General features: G+C 37.7%; 1 protein-coding gene across 3 annotated transcripts in view; it reads left to right on the forward strand.

Annotated features, from left to right (window-relative positions):
* The window catches only part of ZBBX (zinc finger B-box domain containing), a 153,929-nt gene that overhangs the window by 122,044 nt on the left and 13,156 nt on the right, over positions 1-18,729 (forward strand). For all 3 annotated transcript variants that reach the window (XM_072618557.1, XM_072618558.1, XM_072618559.1), the window contains exon 18: positions 6,362-6,619. In XM_072618557.1, the coding sequence (XP_072474658.1) occupies positions 6,362-6,619 (258 nt within the window). The remainder of the gene's footprint in view (positions 1-6,361; positions 6,620-18,729) is intronic.

Genomic DNA, 18,729 nt, shown 5'->3' on the forward strand with positions numbered 1-18,729 from the left:
TCGATGGTTTTGAGTTCTCTCTCTGCGTGTGTGGCTGGACTTGTGCTGAACCCCCTCCCCCCCAGCCTCTTATGAATCATCACACACACATAGGGGAAAATGATTGAGTTGGGGCCTCTGCCCATCAACATGTTTGTTCCCATGCAAGGCTCCCTGCTCTGTATTTCTCCAGTTGGTCACCAAAGACTGATCAGGTTGATGTTCAACCTAAATTAATGTTCCATAAAATTACAAGATCATACTTCTCATTCATTAATATACTGGAACCTATCCATGCCCATAACTGTATTATAGAAAAACTCTATTTCATAACTTTTCTGTATAAAACAACATTTTGTATATCTAATAATAAATACACCTCAACCTCCCATATATTGGATTTTGTGTTATGAGATTCCCAAGTACATACACTTTTTAATAAACTGAATCAAAATGATGACTTGATGCAATGGAGTATTGGCCAAATATAAACATAATTTAATGTAACTAAATATAAAACTAAATATAAAATTCCATGCCAGAATTTACTATCTCTGAATGATAATTGTGTGGCAGATCTACTGGGGCCTTTTAACCCTCTTCTCTGACTGCTTTACTATAGTTTTTCTTCTTTGCTTGGGTTATTTAACTCCTTTTTGTATGTGCTGTTGCCTCACACTGGTGAGCACCTGTAGAAGAATATTTGTAATACTTGCCCATTCTTCAAGGAAATCTCTAACACTAAATCAGAAATGTTTTACAGATCTGCCTCTGCAGAGGAACTCTTCTTCACCAAGGAGTACCCATCCCAGATGAAATCTCAGGTTCAAATTAAGAAACAAAGCATTCAGACTTAGATCAGCTTCTAAGATTGAATATCCTTTTTTTTAACTCCTGAGTCATTTAGGAAAGTACCTTTTAAGTCATTTGACTTTAGAAAATTGATTTTAATCATTATATATCTTATTCTCTTAATTTATTCTGCATACCACTGAAGCTAATCATATTTGCTTTTTCACAAAAATCCCTGTATTATGTCACAAAAATCTTCCCTATCCAAGATATTATGGGATCGTAGATTTAGAGTTGAGACCTTAGCAAAAGGGAAGAGAGTAGACGTTTATGAAACACCTGCTATGTGCCAGTCAGCATAAAGCATTTTACAAATATCATCTCATTTGATTCTTAGAAGACATATGTTCCCAACCCTCTCATTTCAAAGATCAGGAGCTGAAGCCAGGAGGGCCTGCAACATGCCCAGAGTCACACATCTGTGAATGGATAGATGCTGGATTATGCAGTCCTAGAAATCAGCATTTTGAGATCAGGCACTAATGCTCTAGTGTCTGAGGCAGGATTTGAACCTTGGTCTTCCTGACTCTAAGTCTAGCGCTTTATCTACTGCACCACACTTTATCCTACTTGACCCCAGATTTCAAGACTCCATGTCCAATGTACTTTGTGCCACCTCATGTTCTTTTATCGACATGTATGGAACCATGAAAGTTACCAAATCGATTGTTGATCTAGAGGTTATTATAGTTTATATCCATATCAACAGTATTCATACATTTTTATCATCATGATGGGTTTTTATATAGAGAGTACTGTATATTTAATCCATTCACAGTCAAGACTGAGATTTTACTATTCTTTAACAAAACTGGTGGGCTTATTGATACAACCCACAAGAACCAGGGGGTGGAGTAGCTTAGAGTTTTATTTCCCATGGTCTTGTTAGTTGTCACACAACATCTGGTTGGCATCAAGGACCTGAATTTTCCTTCATTGTGTTTTGTATTGATATACAGGAATGCTTTCCTCAAACCCTATAACATAATTTTCCAGTTGATTGACATACTTAACCTTAGATGTAAATTAATTATAGTTTTAGCTGAATTAGTATTGACAAGTGTCCTGGAGCTCTCTTTTGTTCCTTTTTGACTCTGCTCTTATGGTTTAATTTTTAGTTTTTCTTTTGGGTTAACAGTCTCAAAATAGTCTCAAAAGTTGAGCCAAAAATGGACCCTGTTAAAAATAGTCTAACTTTCTATGAAAGTAGTCACCTTTTCATAATCCACAACCAAAACAGACTTTTGGTATTAATACATTCATCTCCTACAACTTTGATATGTTGACTAATTTCTTCAATTTCAATATTTCTTGATTGATGGATATTATAAAAATTAACATTGATCTTATGTCTGATTTTCTATTATCATTGTTACTATTATTTTGCACTTTATCACCATAACTCTTTTTTAGCCTTCACCGAAGTCTTTTACCAATGCCTTCTCCTGGTGTGGAAGTGACCCTGGTTTCTGAAATGCTTTGCCAGCAGAGCTTGGCTCAGGAGTATTACCTTCAGGGGAACTTATTTCAGAAACAGTGACTCATACAAAGGCACAGAGGAGTTGCCATTTGACTTGTAACCTTGATTTTTTGACATGAGCAGCCAACTATGTTAAAGCCCACACTGGTCTGGCTTTCCATATCTTTTCAGAGACTTTAGTGCACCTCTGTTTGACTGTCTGCTCTTCAGACTTTAACCACTAGATGGGAATATTTCCTTTTTTTGATAGCATGAACCATTCGTTCTTCATATTCACCAGTTAATAACTTTAGAAATGTTAAGACAATTCCATGCCTAATTTTATTTTTATTCTTTTTTTCCTTCATAAATTAACTCTTTGTCAAAACATAAGCAATAATATTATATAAATTTTCTCTGGAAATAAATATCATTCTAAGTTCATACAAAGAAAATATATAACATGTCCAATTGAGAATATTTCATTGATATTTTCCCCTTTTAATTGTTTATGAACTAGAATTTGGGCATATTCCAAGGACATTCTGAATTCTGTACACATGATGAAGGAAGTCCTAACCTTTACCAAATTCTGAGAATCCAAGTATTATTTCATATTATAAAGATTAGTGTTTTTAGTTAGGTTCTGTAAGTGTTCTCTGTTAGTATAAATATTGATCCCACCCCCACAAAAAGAGTAGTCTCATATTTTTTTTAAATTATATTTTATTCTTTCTCCTGGCAACATGTTAAAGCAATTTTTCAATTTTTTTTTAACGTTTTGAGTTCCAAATTCTATTCCTCCCTGAGACAGTAAGCAATTAGATATAGGTTATACAAGTGCAATCATGTAAAACATTTCCATATTAGTCCTTTTGTACAAGAAGACTCAGATGAAAGAAAATGAAAAAATAGCATACTTGAGTCTGTATTCAAACAATATCAGTTCATGCTTAAAGGGCTATAGAACTGCATACCCTTTGATTCATCAATACAACTACTAAGTCTGTATCCAAGGAGATCATAAAAAAAGGAAAAAGGACCTACATGTACAAGAATATGTATAGCAGCTCTTTTGCTGGAGGCAAAGGGTTGGAAATTGAGGGGATGCCCATCAACTGGGGAATGACTGAACAAGTTGTGGTATATGAATGTGATGGAATACTGTTGTTCTGTAAGAAATAATGAGTAAGTGGATTTCAAAAAAACTGGAGACTTACATGAACTGAGTGAAGTGAGCAGAACCAGGAGAACATTGTACACAGTAACCACAACATTGTGCAACGACTGACTTTGTTAGGCTTAGCTCTTCTGAGCAAAGCACTGATCTAAGACAATCACAAAAGACTCATGATGGAAGATGCTATGCACCTTCAGAGAAAGAGCTATGGAGTCTGAATGCAGGTGGAAGCATATGATCTGCTCTCTTTCCCTCTTTTTTCTTTCTTGTGGTTTTCCCCTTTTGTTCTGATTCTTCTCTCACAACATGACTAATGGGGAAATATGTTTAATATGATTGTACATGTAGAGCTTATATCAGATAGCATGCAATCTTGGGGAGGGGAGAGAGTATGGAGGGGGAAAATTTAGAACTCAACATTTTATAAAAGTGAATGTTGGAAATTAAAAATAAATAATATTAAAATAAAAATAAAGTCTTAGCACGTTTTTCTGAATCATCCTCCTTGTCATTTCTTATAGCACAATAGTATTCCATGACAATCATATATCACAGCTTGTTTAGTTATTTCCCAGTTGATGGGCATCCCTTTGATTTCCAATTCTTAGCCATCAGAGAAAGATGCTATAGATATTTTATACATTTAGGTCCTCCCCCTTTTTTTTCCTTAAAAAAAAACCCTAGTTATATTTATTAATAAGAAAATATTAGCTGATGTTTATATGACATATTTTGCAAAATACTTTATATATACTTACATACCTACACACACACACATATACACAATTACACCTTCATAAAGACTGCTTTAAAAATCAAGTTCTGAAACATTAATCAAAACTGGTTTCTACTGGAAGTCATACCAGTAATTGGATATATAATTATTCCTTGTAAATTTTTCTTTGGGAACTGGCTATATGGAACAGTTAAGTGGCTTGGTTTATAAAGTGCTGGGCCTAGAGTCAAGAGGACCTGAATAAATGTGCCATGTACTGCTGAGGAAAAGGTATACTCCTTTCTGTGTCCATTCAGTTTTCTCCAGAGATCTATCATATCTACCTTTTCCAGAGTTCTATTCACCTCAACTTCTTTCTTGTGTATTTTGATTTTAAATTTATCAAGTTCAGAGTGGGGGAGGTTGAGGTCCCCCACAAGAATAGTTTTACTGTCTATTTCTTCCTGTAACTCCCTTAACTTCTACTCTAAGAATCTGGATGCTATACCATTTGGTGCATATTTTTAGTAATGATATTGCTTCATTTTCTATGATGCCTTTTAGCATGATATAGTTTCCTTCCTTATCTCTTTTGTTTAGATCTATTTCTGCTTTTACTTTGTCTGAGATTAGGATTGCTACCCCTGATTTTTTTACATCAGCTGAAGTGTAATTTAATCTGCTCCAACCTTTTACCTTTACATTGTGTATGTACCCCTGTTTCAAATGTGTTTCTTGTAAACAACATATTGTTGGATTATGATTTTTAATCCATTCTGCTATCTGCCTCCATTTTATGGAAGAATTCATCCCATTCACATTCACAGTTATGATTACTATCTGTGTCTTTCCTTCCATCTTATTTCCCCTCATTTATGCTTTTAAGGAGTGAATTCTCTTTTCATATTTTAAAAATCACTGGCTTATTTTTCATCTACTTCTCTAATTTGGCTTTTAAATTCCTTCTTGAGCTCTTCCAAGAGTGCTCCTTGGGTGTGAGACCAGTTTATATTCTCTTCTGAAGTTTCAGATGGGAGTACAATCTTAAAGCTGACCTCTTTGGTATTTGTGTTTTGGTCCTTGTCCCCACAGTAAGATTCTATGGTCATTTCTTCTGTGGTTTGCTTCCTGCTCATGATGATTGCCTTTTTCCTGGCTTTTAAAGTGCATCTCTGCTTCTGGGGAACAGGAGCCTCTGTCCCATGGTTCTTGTGCTTGGAACTGGAGGCTTTGTGTATTGTGGCCTTTCATTCTTTCTACTAAAAGCTAATGCTGCAGTTTACCTGGTGCTGAGCTGGCTGGTGTGCTAGAGCAGAGGCCAGGTGAAATCTTTTTGAGTTTCCCTGGAGTTACCCTTTAGTCTGCTGTGTGAGGTTTGGGGAAAGTCTGGTCTGGCTGCGGAAGGTCTTCTCTCCTGAGCTAGAGCACAGGCAGGTTTAGCAGTTGGTAAACCCCTTCTGCTCTAGTGTCTTCCTGATTCCCCTGGCTATGCTAAGGCATGTTTGGCGTCCTGGTGTTGGTGGTTATGGAATCCACCCCATGGAGGCTCAGGACCTCCTCCTGGTTTGCTGAGGTGGGGCTGTCTGGGACAACTATGGCCCTGCACTTGTCCCCTTCAACCACATCAAGAGGGATCCCCATCTTTGCAATTTTCTTAGCCTTATGGGCTAAGAGACTGTTTACCCCTTTGGCTAATCCCACTATTCTAGGATTTTTCCTGGGGAAATATTCTCTAGGTTTTTCAAGGTCAGCAGTGGGAGGGGGAGACCTTTTACAGCTCACTCCCCCATCTTGGCTCCCAGTGTCACAGCTTTCATTCCACTTCTTGAGCCTTTAAGAACCCAAGCAATAGTCTAAGCCAGTGTCTGGCACTGGAAAAGAATTGTGAGAATTACAAAAAATAACTCATGTCAAAATTACTTTGATTTCTGTGAACTTATATCAACAAGCGGTGAGAGGAAAATATAAGTCAGAAATCTGCTTCCTGGTAGGAGAATCCACATGAAATATATACTGTAGTGAATCACAAAATTCACAGTTGAGATGATTGCCTAATGAACTTTTTTTGTACAAATTGATTGCTTACACATATAATATGTTTACTTATTTGCATCCTCTGATGTTTATTGATAATAATAATAATAACAACATTCACATTCTTTGCATTGCATTTTAGGGCGTATTTCCAAGAGACCTTCATCAGCAAATATACCAATTTGTAAAATGATTCTTAGTGGCTCCTGGAGTCACACATCTCTGCACCAAAGACCAAGAAGCGCAGTTTCTCGGGCAATATCCAGAGCTCCTTCAGAAATTTCAGAAATTGAATACCTTGATGTAACTGACCACAATGAACCATTCCTTGATGATGCTGCAGATAATCAAACCTTAGACAATTTGGAAAGAGAATTAAATACATTGAGGAATCTTTCAGGTAATTTGAATTACTTTTAAAGAATATATTGTGCATTCATTCTGATTTCAACCATACTTGCCCCAAGATGGGGGAAAAGTTCTTTCTTTTAGCCTTTGTCCATTTTGAGCCACCAGCCTATATTTTACTTCCCTCTGAAATTCTCTTCTAAGCCTTTGGAGGTAGTAGAAGATGTAAAAATAGTAACAGAATTTCCCTTGATGTACAACATTCAATAACTGAGCAGACCATCACTAAATCTGTATACTTCACATGGTAGATGGTGAAAGAATTGCACTGAAATTCACCCTTTTGATTGGCCAATCAGAGAACATTTTTCCCTTCCCGTGAGCCCATAGAAGTTTCTTTTTCTAAAAAGGGAAGAGTACAATCTGCAAAAATCTTGTGGATTATTATTATTATTGTTATAATTTTTAACAAAGTCTGTATTCTATTCGGTCTGACTATATACTTTTCTGACATTAAGCAAGATAAGGAATCATTCCATGAATTCATAAAATGCATAATTCACCTGCATATATGGCTATTCTCTCTGTTACTTTCCCATATGACTACAGAGGCAGTATAGAGCTGTGTTGGGGAGTTCTAGGGCTGCCATTTACATCCCAGTAGGAGCGTGCGCTTATTGGCATAGTCAGAAGTATTACATGAAGCTACTCTCTTCTGGTTGATGTGGGAGGAAACATTATTTTCCTTTTTATAAACTTCAAGGTTTGTGTGCCCTAAAAAGGGGGAGGGAAAAGGAGTTGTATGAATATATTTCAGTAATTTTGACTTAATCTCCTGGCAGAATTATGGGACTTAGTGAAGGAATGGTTTGTTAATATTTAAAAAGGGAAGTGAATACTACCAAGAGCTGTATGACTTTATTAAGCCATCCATATTATATTTTCTTGACATGCCATCCACAGATTGTTTTCTTCTTTGATGGAGAATATTTGCTGTGTATGTTGTCTAGATTTCAGGATGGCATTGAACAAAGTCTTAAGCTATCATGTGACAAGGATGGAAAAGTGGGGACTCAAGGACACTTAGTTGGATTTTGAATTACTTGAATGTTTGGACTGAAAGACCAGTTATTAATGCACCAATGTTAACTTGGAATAAGGTGTCTAATAGAGTGCACCAAGGATCTCTCCATGCCACTGTTCTAGTCAACATTTTAAGGAATTATTGGAATAAATCAATCACATCTTTACAGAGTCTCTGATGAACGACTTAGGAGGGATGACTAACATCCTAAATATTAAGATCCAAAAAGAGATCAACAGATTAGAATAAGCCATTTCTAGTGAGATAAAATTTAATAAATATAAATATGACATATTACTCTTGGGCTCAAGAAATTGACTTTAGAAGTACAGTGAGGGAGAGCTTCAGCTCGATAACAGTCCATCTGAAAAAACTGGGTTTTGATTTCTGGTAAGAAAAGTTAATAGCAATAAGAACCTTGCGACATAGTGTCAAACACAGGGGAACTGAGTAGTCTGAAGGATCTCCGGACTCTTCCCTGGTTAGAGGACATAGATAGCATTGTGTTCAGCTCTAGTTTCAACATTTTTGGTGAAACATGGGGAAGTTGGAGAACATTCCAAGAAAATTTACTGAAGGTCATGAAGTCCATGCCATGGAAAGTCTAACCTCGGATTTCTCGTCTTTTTCTCTCTCCTCTCTCTTGGTGGCCTCATCAGTTCCTTAATTCTTTCTATACTGATGACTCCAAGATTTGTAGATCCATCCCGAGCCTTTCTTCTGAGTTCCAGCTGGGTATTTTATACTTCCTATACTGATTCATTTTGAACTGGATACCCCCAAAGCATGTCAAACTCAGTATGTCTAAGCAGAATTTGTTGTTTTTTACATGAAATCCACCCCATTTCTTAAACTTCCTCTTTAATATTGAGCCTATCACATTCCTTCCAGCTTCCCAGGTTCTCAACCTCAGTGTAATCCTTGACTTTTCCTTTTCTCTCTCCAGATGTGTCTAAATCAGTTGCCACATCTTGTCATGACATCTCTTGAGTCCATCTCCTGTCCACTGACATAGCCAACCATACAAATTCAGCCCCTAATTGACTCTCATCTGGACTAGTGGCAGTAGTTTGTCACTGCATTCGGGCAGCCTCAGGTCTCTCCTTCATTCTAATCCATCTGCCACTTGACTGCCAAAGTAACCTTCCTAAAAGCACAAGTACATCCACACCAGGGAACTCCTTTGGCTCCTTCTGTGTTCAACAGTGACAACAACAGTTCAATAATTCAGCACCTCTGTTGGGCGTTGAAGTCCTTCACCACCTGGACCCAAGCTACCTTTCCAGCCTTATTGCACATTCCTCCACATGATCACTATGGTCCATCCAAACTGACCTCTTTCCTATTCCTCATATGTGGTTCATCATCTCCTACTAGCAATGCCTGTATATTGCTGTCCTTGCCTGAAATTCATTCCCTTTGCATCTGTGCCCTTAGAATGCCAACTTTCCTTAAAGACTCAACTTAAGCACTGTCTTCTAAATGCAACTTTTCTCAATCCTTTCAATTTCTAGTACCTTTCCTCTACAATTATCTTCTATTTTTACACATACTTATGTTTGTTTATGTTGTCTTTCCTGACTGTATTGTCAGGTCCTTCAGGGCAGGGACTGAACCAAATTTTCTCCCATTTCTCATGGAAAGGTGATCACACTTGTTCCTTTTGGCATCAGGGGCAGAATTGGGAACAGTGGTAGTGATTTCAGAAAGGCATATGTAGAGAATGAGAACATTCTCAACAATTTAAACCATCCCAGTGAGGGAAGGAGGTAATGCATTCTCCTAAACTGAGGTTCCTTAAGGTATTGATGAGTGCCAGCTTCTTGGTAGTACTGTGAAGAGAGTCCTGGATAAGGATGGATTAGCCTGGAAGATCTCTGAGGTTCCCTCAACCTTTAAGACTGTGATGATCATGTTATTAGCTTCTTTACCTTTTAGGAAAGCCTGCTCCAGCATGCCTTTCCTTGAATGTTGGGTTATTTCTTTTGAGTATTTAAACTTAGGGCATTCTGCTTTCCCAAAGTCCGTGAATACAGTCTAGTAAACCATACTCATATGTTTGAATATACAGGATCTCTGTTCTGCAAAGAAGCAATTAAACCAATAAGAGCAAAGGATCTTCTTTTCCTTTGAATTTAGAATGTCCTTTACTATGTCCTATAGAACGTAGAAGTAACCTGCATATACACAAGAAGCCCTCCAAATTCCCTGCCTCTTGCACCTCCTACTACCTGCTTCGGATCAAGTTCACAGTCTCCTCATGTTAAATAAGTTCCCATATTAAAAAACTATAAAAGCAAGTTTTGTAGTAATCAGCATCTCAGAGGCCAGGTGGTAAAATTTATACAAGGAAATAACCATCTGGTATGCATAGGAAATATCTATGTACATATGTATGGGAAAATAACACATGCTGAGCTAGTTAAGTTCTTCTTTTTGTAATCCATTCATTAGGAAATGATCAGAACATTCTTTTAACATGTGCACACAGTCCTCAATAATGGAAATAATGGCCTTGGAGAAATAGACTTCTATCTCTGCTGTTTTAAGTTTCCTTCAATAGCATTGTTTATGATAATGTAGAGCTATCAATTTTCTGCTTGGGAAATTGGTAAGTCCCCCATTAAATCATTAACAGTCTACAATTATATCTCTATTTTAAGCTTCACTTAATGCTTTCCTGACAGCAACCTTGTAAAATGTAGGTATTATGAATTCAATTCAATTTAATAAGTGTGTATTAATCACTACTATATCCAGACTACTGCACTACAACCAGAGGATACATACAGTCATGGCCCTCAGGGGACTTAATATTTAATAAGTCATTTATTACCTGGATTCATAAATTCAGGATTTTTCAAAGGGGTTGTATTTCCCCATGTCAAGGCTTTTTGTTGACTGTTATTTTTCTAGCGTTCAAGTTCCATTTACTAACTGTACTTTAATTCACCCATGAATTCTGTAATATAGTGGCATTATAGTCCATACACATATCATGACAGATATACTTAGGGAAGTCCCAGTCATGGGCTGACCAGAGCTCATGAAAAAACAAAACAAAAATGAAACCAACCAAACAAAAAAGCTTATTCATTGCTTTGCATCTAAACAGTGGGTTATTTATTAGATAGCGGCATGAAGAAAAGTTCCCCAGGGCGGACACCCCTCTCTGCTGGCTGTGCTAGGTTTGAGGCTAAGCTAAGTCAGGCTAAAAAGGCAAATCAAAAAATACAAAAACCTATTCAATGACCTTGATCTGGAGGCCAAGACTTTGTTTAGATTAGAGCGAGCATTTTTTTTATTCCTACATGTATACACACACATATATATATATATAGGACTGCATATATGCATACCTGCATGCATGATTGTATATGTCTATATAGATATATGTAAGCATATGCATATCCGTGGCTATGTAGATATATGATGCACACATATGTGTGCATATATGTATGTGCGTGTATGTGTGTATACTGAAACCTTGAAGAATCATATGTGATTAGTACAGCTTGAGCAAGTCAGTTTAACCTCTCTGGACCTCAGTTTCCTTATCTGTAAAATGAAGGACTTGGATTCTCTAAGACTACTTCCAAGTTTATGATCCTCTAGTTCCCTCCCCCCTACCTCTTATTTTATGATAGCAGTTTTTGAAGTCCCATAGCAAATTGCATCAGACATACTCCCCTCATAATTACTCCTTGGTTTAAAAAAAATAGTACATACCTTTCATGTGCCAATATAAACCCATTTCTTTTTTGTGGAAAACATTTCTTTCAGCAGCTTGGCTCATCTTATTTTCTGTTAGTCCTAAGCTAAATCTTCTTCCTTCCTATGTAGATTTCTTATGAAACAGCCAGACTCAGGAGGTAGGAGGAGGAGTGCTGTAGCATCAGGATGATTAATGCTACCATCCCTGGCCTTGCCTTTTAGTCCAAATGGGTATGGGTCCTTTAACAAGGTCATGTTAGAAAGAACCTTACCAGGGAAAAGTTATATCCTACGGTGGATGCTCCATTAGCAAGCATACACACATGCACGCGCACACACACACACACACACACACACACACACACACACACACACCACCACCACCACCACCACCACCACCACCACCACCACCACCACCACCACCACCATCACCAGCAGCAACAACAACAGGCACTTCCCACAGAAAGATGTGGAACTTCCCAGAAGAGTGCCCCATAAACACATTGGACTCCCTTCCCTCCTCCATTTCTTCATCACCCCCACCTCCACCCTGGGGCATGTGGAGTTGAGCTGTGTTAGCATTCCTTCCCATGTAAGAGATTTGGCAAGGAAAATACAAGAAGAAGGACTTCTCAGTTTATGGAAAGACATTGAAAGTCATTTTATCATTTCTCTTCTATCATCATGGCCTGGAGAGATGCAGATCACTGAAGGAAAACATACTACATTGAATGTTACAAACACTACACTTTAAAGCATTCCCTTTTTGTTAATTCTTTGGAAAATATTTCCCCCCCTGAAACTGATTGTATTTTTCAATTTAAGGACTCTGTTTGAAGCCAAGGAGATATTGGTAGAGTCTGTAAACCCCTATGGTGTAGGAAAGTCTGGAAAAGGTTCCCATATAGTTAAATCAACTAAATAAATGGAGGAAAGCAGTTTTTCTATAACATTGAAAAGAAAATTCTTGAATATCGACAAATTTAGCAGTCTTGTTTAGGAAATAAAGCATTGCAGCCACATCTTCATCAGAGATTGTGTCCTATTTTGTAGGTTAATATTAATCATAAAACAGTGGATAAAAGTTGAAATTGCTATTCTGATAAGAGACTCATGATAACTAAAATGACCGGACCAGAGAAGGTGACTCTTTTTACTATAGAAGTTGATTGAGTGGAAGTTTTTAAAAGAGAAAAGTCAGGAAGCTCCTACCCCCCAAAAGAATTTGTACTCTACAAGGGGAAGTTCTTGGAGAAGGAGAAAGCAGGTGGCTTGCTACATCTCCTTTCATATGCTCTTGTCTTTTTTCTGGCATATACCCATTAGATTGTACCCAGGACCTGAGGGAGGAGACCGTTCAGGCCTGGGTCTTGGGTCACTGTGGTTGATGTGTGTGTGTGTGTGTGTGTGTGTGTGTGTGTGTGTGTGTGTGTGTGTGTGTGTGTATGTGTGTGTGTATAATCCTGCCATTAGTAATTCCTTTATGCCTCCTGATTCGTGCTGCCATAATGAACTACTTAGAATGCTTGAGGCCTTCCTCTGGATCCTTTGCCACTTAAAGAAGAAAACTTAATTTAGTCAAAGTGCATCTTTAAAAATGAAGAAATGTAAACTATTCTTAACTTCTTTAGAAATTAAAACCAGGAAACAGGAAACAGTACAACAACTAATACTCACTAAAAGTTTTATAGAACTTTTAACTTTACAAAGTGCTTTACAAACAACTTTTGTCCTTTAAGGCAATCCTGCCATGAAGGCAGTGGATGGTATTATTATGCCCAATTTCAAAATAATGAAATGTCCAAGTAAATTACTCAGGGTCACATAGAAAATGACGCAGGAGTTGAGCCCAGGTCCTTGGACTAAAACCATCTGTTCTTTTCCCCATAATAATTCCTATTATTGTTTGTTTGTTGTCCTTCATTCCAGAAGAGGAACAAAATGACATCACTATGTCAAAGTCAAGGTACATACAGTGTGCCCAGTGTGGCTGATCAGACCAATATGAACTTGGAACAGATTGGGCATAAATAGTGCATGTAATTTCCCTATTATAGTCAAGTAAAGGAAGTAGACACAATTTATTTATAAAAAAAGAGAGAGAAAATGGAAAAAGATGAGTAAGAAGAAAGGAGAGAATGAGGAGCAGAGCAGGAAAAGAAAAGGTTAGACAGCTCTTGATGGTTTCCAGGCAAGAAGTCATAGATGGGCTTGAAGTGGAGCCAGTTGGCCAGCTTCTCTGTAATGGTCTTCTCTTCTCTTACCCCATCATGTCCCAGCTCTGGACTCAATACCTCAGTATATATTGTGCTATACAAGTAAGTGAAAATACTGCATAAGAAGATGGTTAGCCAGAAGAAAGGGATGTAACTCATTGTATACAGAAGATAGCTAAGAGAAGGGGCATAATTTTAAAAGGCTGTCTTCAAGATCAATCCTCAAGCACTGTTCTAGGCACTGCAGAGAAAATAAATGAAGTAACCCCTACTTTTAGAGCACTTACAGCCCATTGGGGATGACAATACACACATGTCAATGTATACATGATAATTAGCAAGAAGACACAAACTAGTCAGGGGGGAAAAGTGGTAACACATGCACGTGGAGAGATCATAAATTTCTTCCCATGAGAGGATGAAGGAAGAGAGGTAAGCTGTGAGGTTAAAGTGAGGCATGAGTGGGCTGCCCAGATGAGGGACCAACAGGCAACACAAGGACACAGACAGGATTTATTGTGTGTAAACAATAGACAGAAGCAAGTATGGCAGACTTGCTGAGTGTGGAAGGAAGTAAGAGACAATGAGTCTGGAAGACAGACCATGGAGCTCGGTTGTGAAGGACTTTAAATGTTAGAAAGAGGACTTTCTAGTTTACCCTAGAGGCAACAGGGAATTATTACACCTATTGTAATTAAGAGGGCCCTTTGACCTGCCTTACAGTAACCCTGGGAGGTCCAGGGAGTATAGGCATCATTTAAAAAAAATATTAAAAAAAATTTTTTTGGACCAAAGACAATAAGATACTCTCATGGGCTGATACACCCAATGTATGTCTGGTCTGGAATTAAGACTTCTATTTCTAGCCCCAAATCTAGCATTCCTCCTAATACCCTCCATGAACCAGAGGTGTGGTTGGTTTTCACCTATGTCCAAACTTAGTTCTTATTTTCTGTCTAAGCTAAACTGTCATTGACTAGAAGAAGTTTGAAAATTATGCTGACATAAAAAATGTTGATTTCTGTGAATTAATTACCTTTTTTTTGAGCTAAATCAGCAATTTCCTCTTGTAGAACAAAATAAAATTGGGAGGCAGCCTGATGTCTGATGGACTACCTGGGAGTGAGGAAGTCCTAGATTCACATCCCATCTTGTGTTATGAGCTGTGTGACCTTTGGCAAGTCACTAAAAATCTGACAACTTCAGCTTATCTGGAAAAAAGTAGATAGGATACTACTTTATATGGCTGTTATGAGGTGAGATGTGTAGAATGTGTAGAATGCTTTGCAAAGCTTAAAGCACTCCCTAGATGTTAGTTATTAGTGTGATTACATTGGCATGATCTTAGAACACTATGCCCTCTGTCCTGCATTATCATCAGCAATTTTTTTTCAGTACTGGGCTCTATTCTGGGCACCACATTTTGGAAAATTGACAAGCGGAGAATCCAGAGTAGAGTATCCAGGTGGATAACGCCAAGGGCTAGCTAGAGGCTATATCATAGGCTCAGTTGAGAGAATTAGGGACTTTTCTTCTGAAAGAAGACAGAGTAGACAAAATACCTGTTTGAAAGTGTTTAGGGTTAAAGAAAATAAAGGTTAATTTGGCTGAGACAGAGCTAAGATGAGAAATGATAGAAAAGCATATTACAGTTCACAAAATTAGCGTGATTCTAATGAGCATAATCCTGAAGTGGAAGAGGCTCCCTCCCAAGGGAGAATTGTTCAGGAGGGATCATTTGGAGGGGAGTTTGATTCATGGCTGAGAGGTGACGCTGACTCAGGGCTTCAGGACTTCCAAAGCACCTTATGTTCCATGTTTCCTCTGATACCTCAAAAGTGGGCATGGACTTAGGCCACATGAAGGGTGACAGTGTCTAGGAATGAGCAGGGCATCATTCATGTGTACTCTCCCCTAGAAATAGTTTGTTGAGTTCTGGATGGCACATTTTAAAAAGGAAATAGTTACAAGGGCTTCTTTGACCTGTCACCTTGTCAGCGTCATAGCTGATCATTGAACCTTAGTTATCTGTAGGCGGAAGGGTCCCCTCCTTCACCTGACTCAGAAGGCACAGGGGTAACCCTCAGGGTTTTGGTGATGGGGGAATAAATTTTTATTGTGAGTTTCTCACACTTTTATGATGATTGTAAAGGATCGCATCTTCATTATATTTATTGGTGGCGTTTTTGATAGTTGTACATTTCCAGCGATCTAGGAATTTCCTCTAATGGTGCATATGCCTAAGAGCTAGAAACATGTATTAGAATTGTCTTTTTATACTTTCATGATGGAGCTAATACTTTTTGTTGGTAGTGCATGTGTTTCATAGTCTGCATAAAATCTCTGTCTTTCTCTGTCTCTGTCTTGCCTATCTGCCTGTCTCTTGAAATTGTATTTATATCATTGTTTTGTGGGGCTCCAGTTTCCAGTAACTCCCAAGTCTACAGCCTGATCTCTCCCAAGAGTGGCAGAAGGCACAAGGATGTACCTATCCTCAAGTCTTCACCTCTTCATGCAGATTCAGGAATAATAACGGTGAACTAAAGTGCATCCAAAAGGTCAAATAGGATGATGAAGGGCCTCAGGCAGTTAAAAGATCTGGGAATATTTCATTCTTAAGAGAGTTAATGGGATATGATCATTTTTTTTCAGCTATTTGAATGGTTTCCACATGGAAGAGAAGGGATATTCTCCCTCTCACCCCTTTGGTCCCATTGGGTAGAATTTGGAACAATGAATAGGAGATGCAAAGATGCAAACTGAGGCTTCAAGACAGTAAGGAAAAACTTCCTAAGAACTAGAGCTATGCCAAGGTGAAAGGGGGTAGTAGTGGTGATGGCTCTCCTCTCACTAGAGATCTTTAGGTTTGATATGTTGTAGACCAGTGGTGTTAGAAATGGGACTCACTAAAGGCTGCATATTGACTTAGAAAACTACATGTTAACATTATCTATGTTCTGTTGCATTTTTGTTCATTTTGTTAAACATTTTCCAATTCCATTTTAATTTGATGCTAGTGCCCTTGGAGTACACCATATGTTTGATACCTTTGCTGTACAGAGGATTTTTGCACAGTTGTGGTTGGAACTAAGCCATATCTCATGTGCTTTCTAGCTCTGAAAAGTCTGTGATTTTGTTACTATGTGAAATAAGTGCCATTTTGTAGAGAAGGGAACTTCTGAGAGATCAGCAGACTTGCCACAAGTAGGTATTTTCAGAGGTGGGCTTATTCCTCATTTTATGTCCCACACTTTTTCAAATTTTAGAATCCTCAGAGGAAGAGCCAATTGACTTTCCCAAAGTATGGCATGCAGCTACATAGGTAATTGTTGAGTCAGTAATATGCATCTCCCTCAAACCACTGCTGCATTTAGAAAATAAGTGTGCTGGCCCATCATTGAATATAGGAGGATTTTGTACCAGATCAATAAATTTGGGAAAATGTGTAACACTTTCAGTGATCTTATGCTAATCCCTGCTATATAAGGTCATTTTTTATATCAATATTCTTCCATTTTGCTATGTGAAAATTGCAGAATGAGTTTTCACTAGACAGATTGACACAGAATTTTCTGTTTGACCTTAAATAAAGATCAAAAAATAACTTAGAACAACTAGTTTATAATTCCTAACTACATGTTCCTCAAGGGATTTAAGAACCAGAACCACGATTTCACAAATGGGAGGCTTTCTTGTTCAAAGAGATGCAAAGTAATAAGGGGAGTTAGAAGGACATGGTGAATTGGGATGGCCCTGCCTGCCCTGGTCTGGATGGCTACAATCTCCATCACCTAGAGCTAGTCTGACTCTTTGGGTGGTGATGGCAGGTGGTATTTCCTGCAGGCGCTATAGGTACCTTTTCTTACATGGTAGACGGATGCTGTGGCATCAGGAACACTCTTGAATCAAAAGTAAGCAGAGACAAAAGTCAAAGAAGAGATTGTGTCTCAAACAGTAGATTTCACTGCTTGCAATTTAGATCAGGGCTTAGTTGTTAACTGTGTTAAGCCTGATAATAGAAGACATTGGAGTTCTTTATGACTATAACAACCCATAGTTATATAGCATTGAAAGTGCGTTTCATACTCATGGAGTTCACAGGAGGTATTTAACTCCTTTTTGTTTTGTACTACTAGGTCAAGGTATATTCATACAACATGCAACATTCCATTCACAATATGGCTCAAAACTAACATCACTGGTGGAAATTAAGATTCTCAAAAATAAGACTATAATGTGAAGTTTTACCCTCTCCCCTTCCTCCCACCCCCAACAAAAGAATATGAGAGTAAGCAGAAAAATGATTGAGGCTTTTTTTAGGTCAGCAATGAACTAGTTTATATTAGCCAGAATGACTTAATGTCTCTGAGGTTGTATATTTATTTTCTTCTTATGGATGAGGTGAGATGTTTCCAAAACATTCATTCTTTTATTTTGTAAACTTTCTCACTAATATAGTTAATAGCTAAGGTGTGACACCATTCTAACAAAATATTCTCAAGGGGGGGGGGTGTATTTTGATACCCCAGGGCTCTAAGTGTTCTTCTTTGATTGTTATAAAAACAAAGCTTTCTAATTAAAGAAAAAAAGACTTTTCAATACTTCAGAACAAGATGTTAACATGTTGTGACATTATCTTAAAAGTTGGAAGACATCTGGTATAGATATTCAGTGAGGTTAAAGTCTTTAAGTCTGAAAACTGTAGTCTTTTCAAAACTAGGTGTGTATTTTCCTGCTGTTATTTTATTCTAAATCCATAAGGACTTTTTTACAATGGCAAGATTCTCAATTTTCCTATCCTATTGTTTGATATGAACTGAATTTTAAAATATTATCAGAAGCTCTAATTAATTTAACCATACACATTTCCCAATTTTAGTTTTAGCTTGAATTTTGTCTTTATAGAGGCAGCAAGCTGACTCAGTGGATAGAGTGTGTGAGACCTGGCTTCAAATTCAACTTCAGACATGCACTTGCTGTGTGACCTTTAACAAATTACTTTAGCCTCTGTTTGCCTAATCCACTGGACAGTATATCATGACTGAATGACAGTATAGCCTTTCTCTCTATAGCATTCCAGATCTAAGGCACATTCAGTATTATATTTTTAAGGAAACAAAACAAAAATTTCCAAATAGAACTTCTTTC

Source organism: Notamacropus eugenii, chromosome 6, assembly GCF_028372415.1.
Source record: "Notamacropus eugenii isolate mMacEug1 chromosome 6, mMacEug1.pri_v2, whole genome shotgun sequence".
Classification (NCBI taxonomy): domain Eukaryota; kingdom Metazoa; phylum Chordata; class Mammalia; order Diprotodontia; family Macropodidae; genus Notamacropus; species Notamacropus eugenii.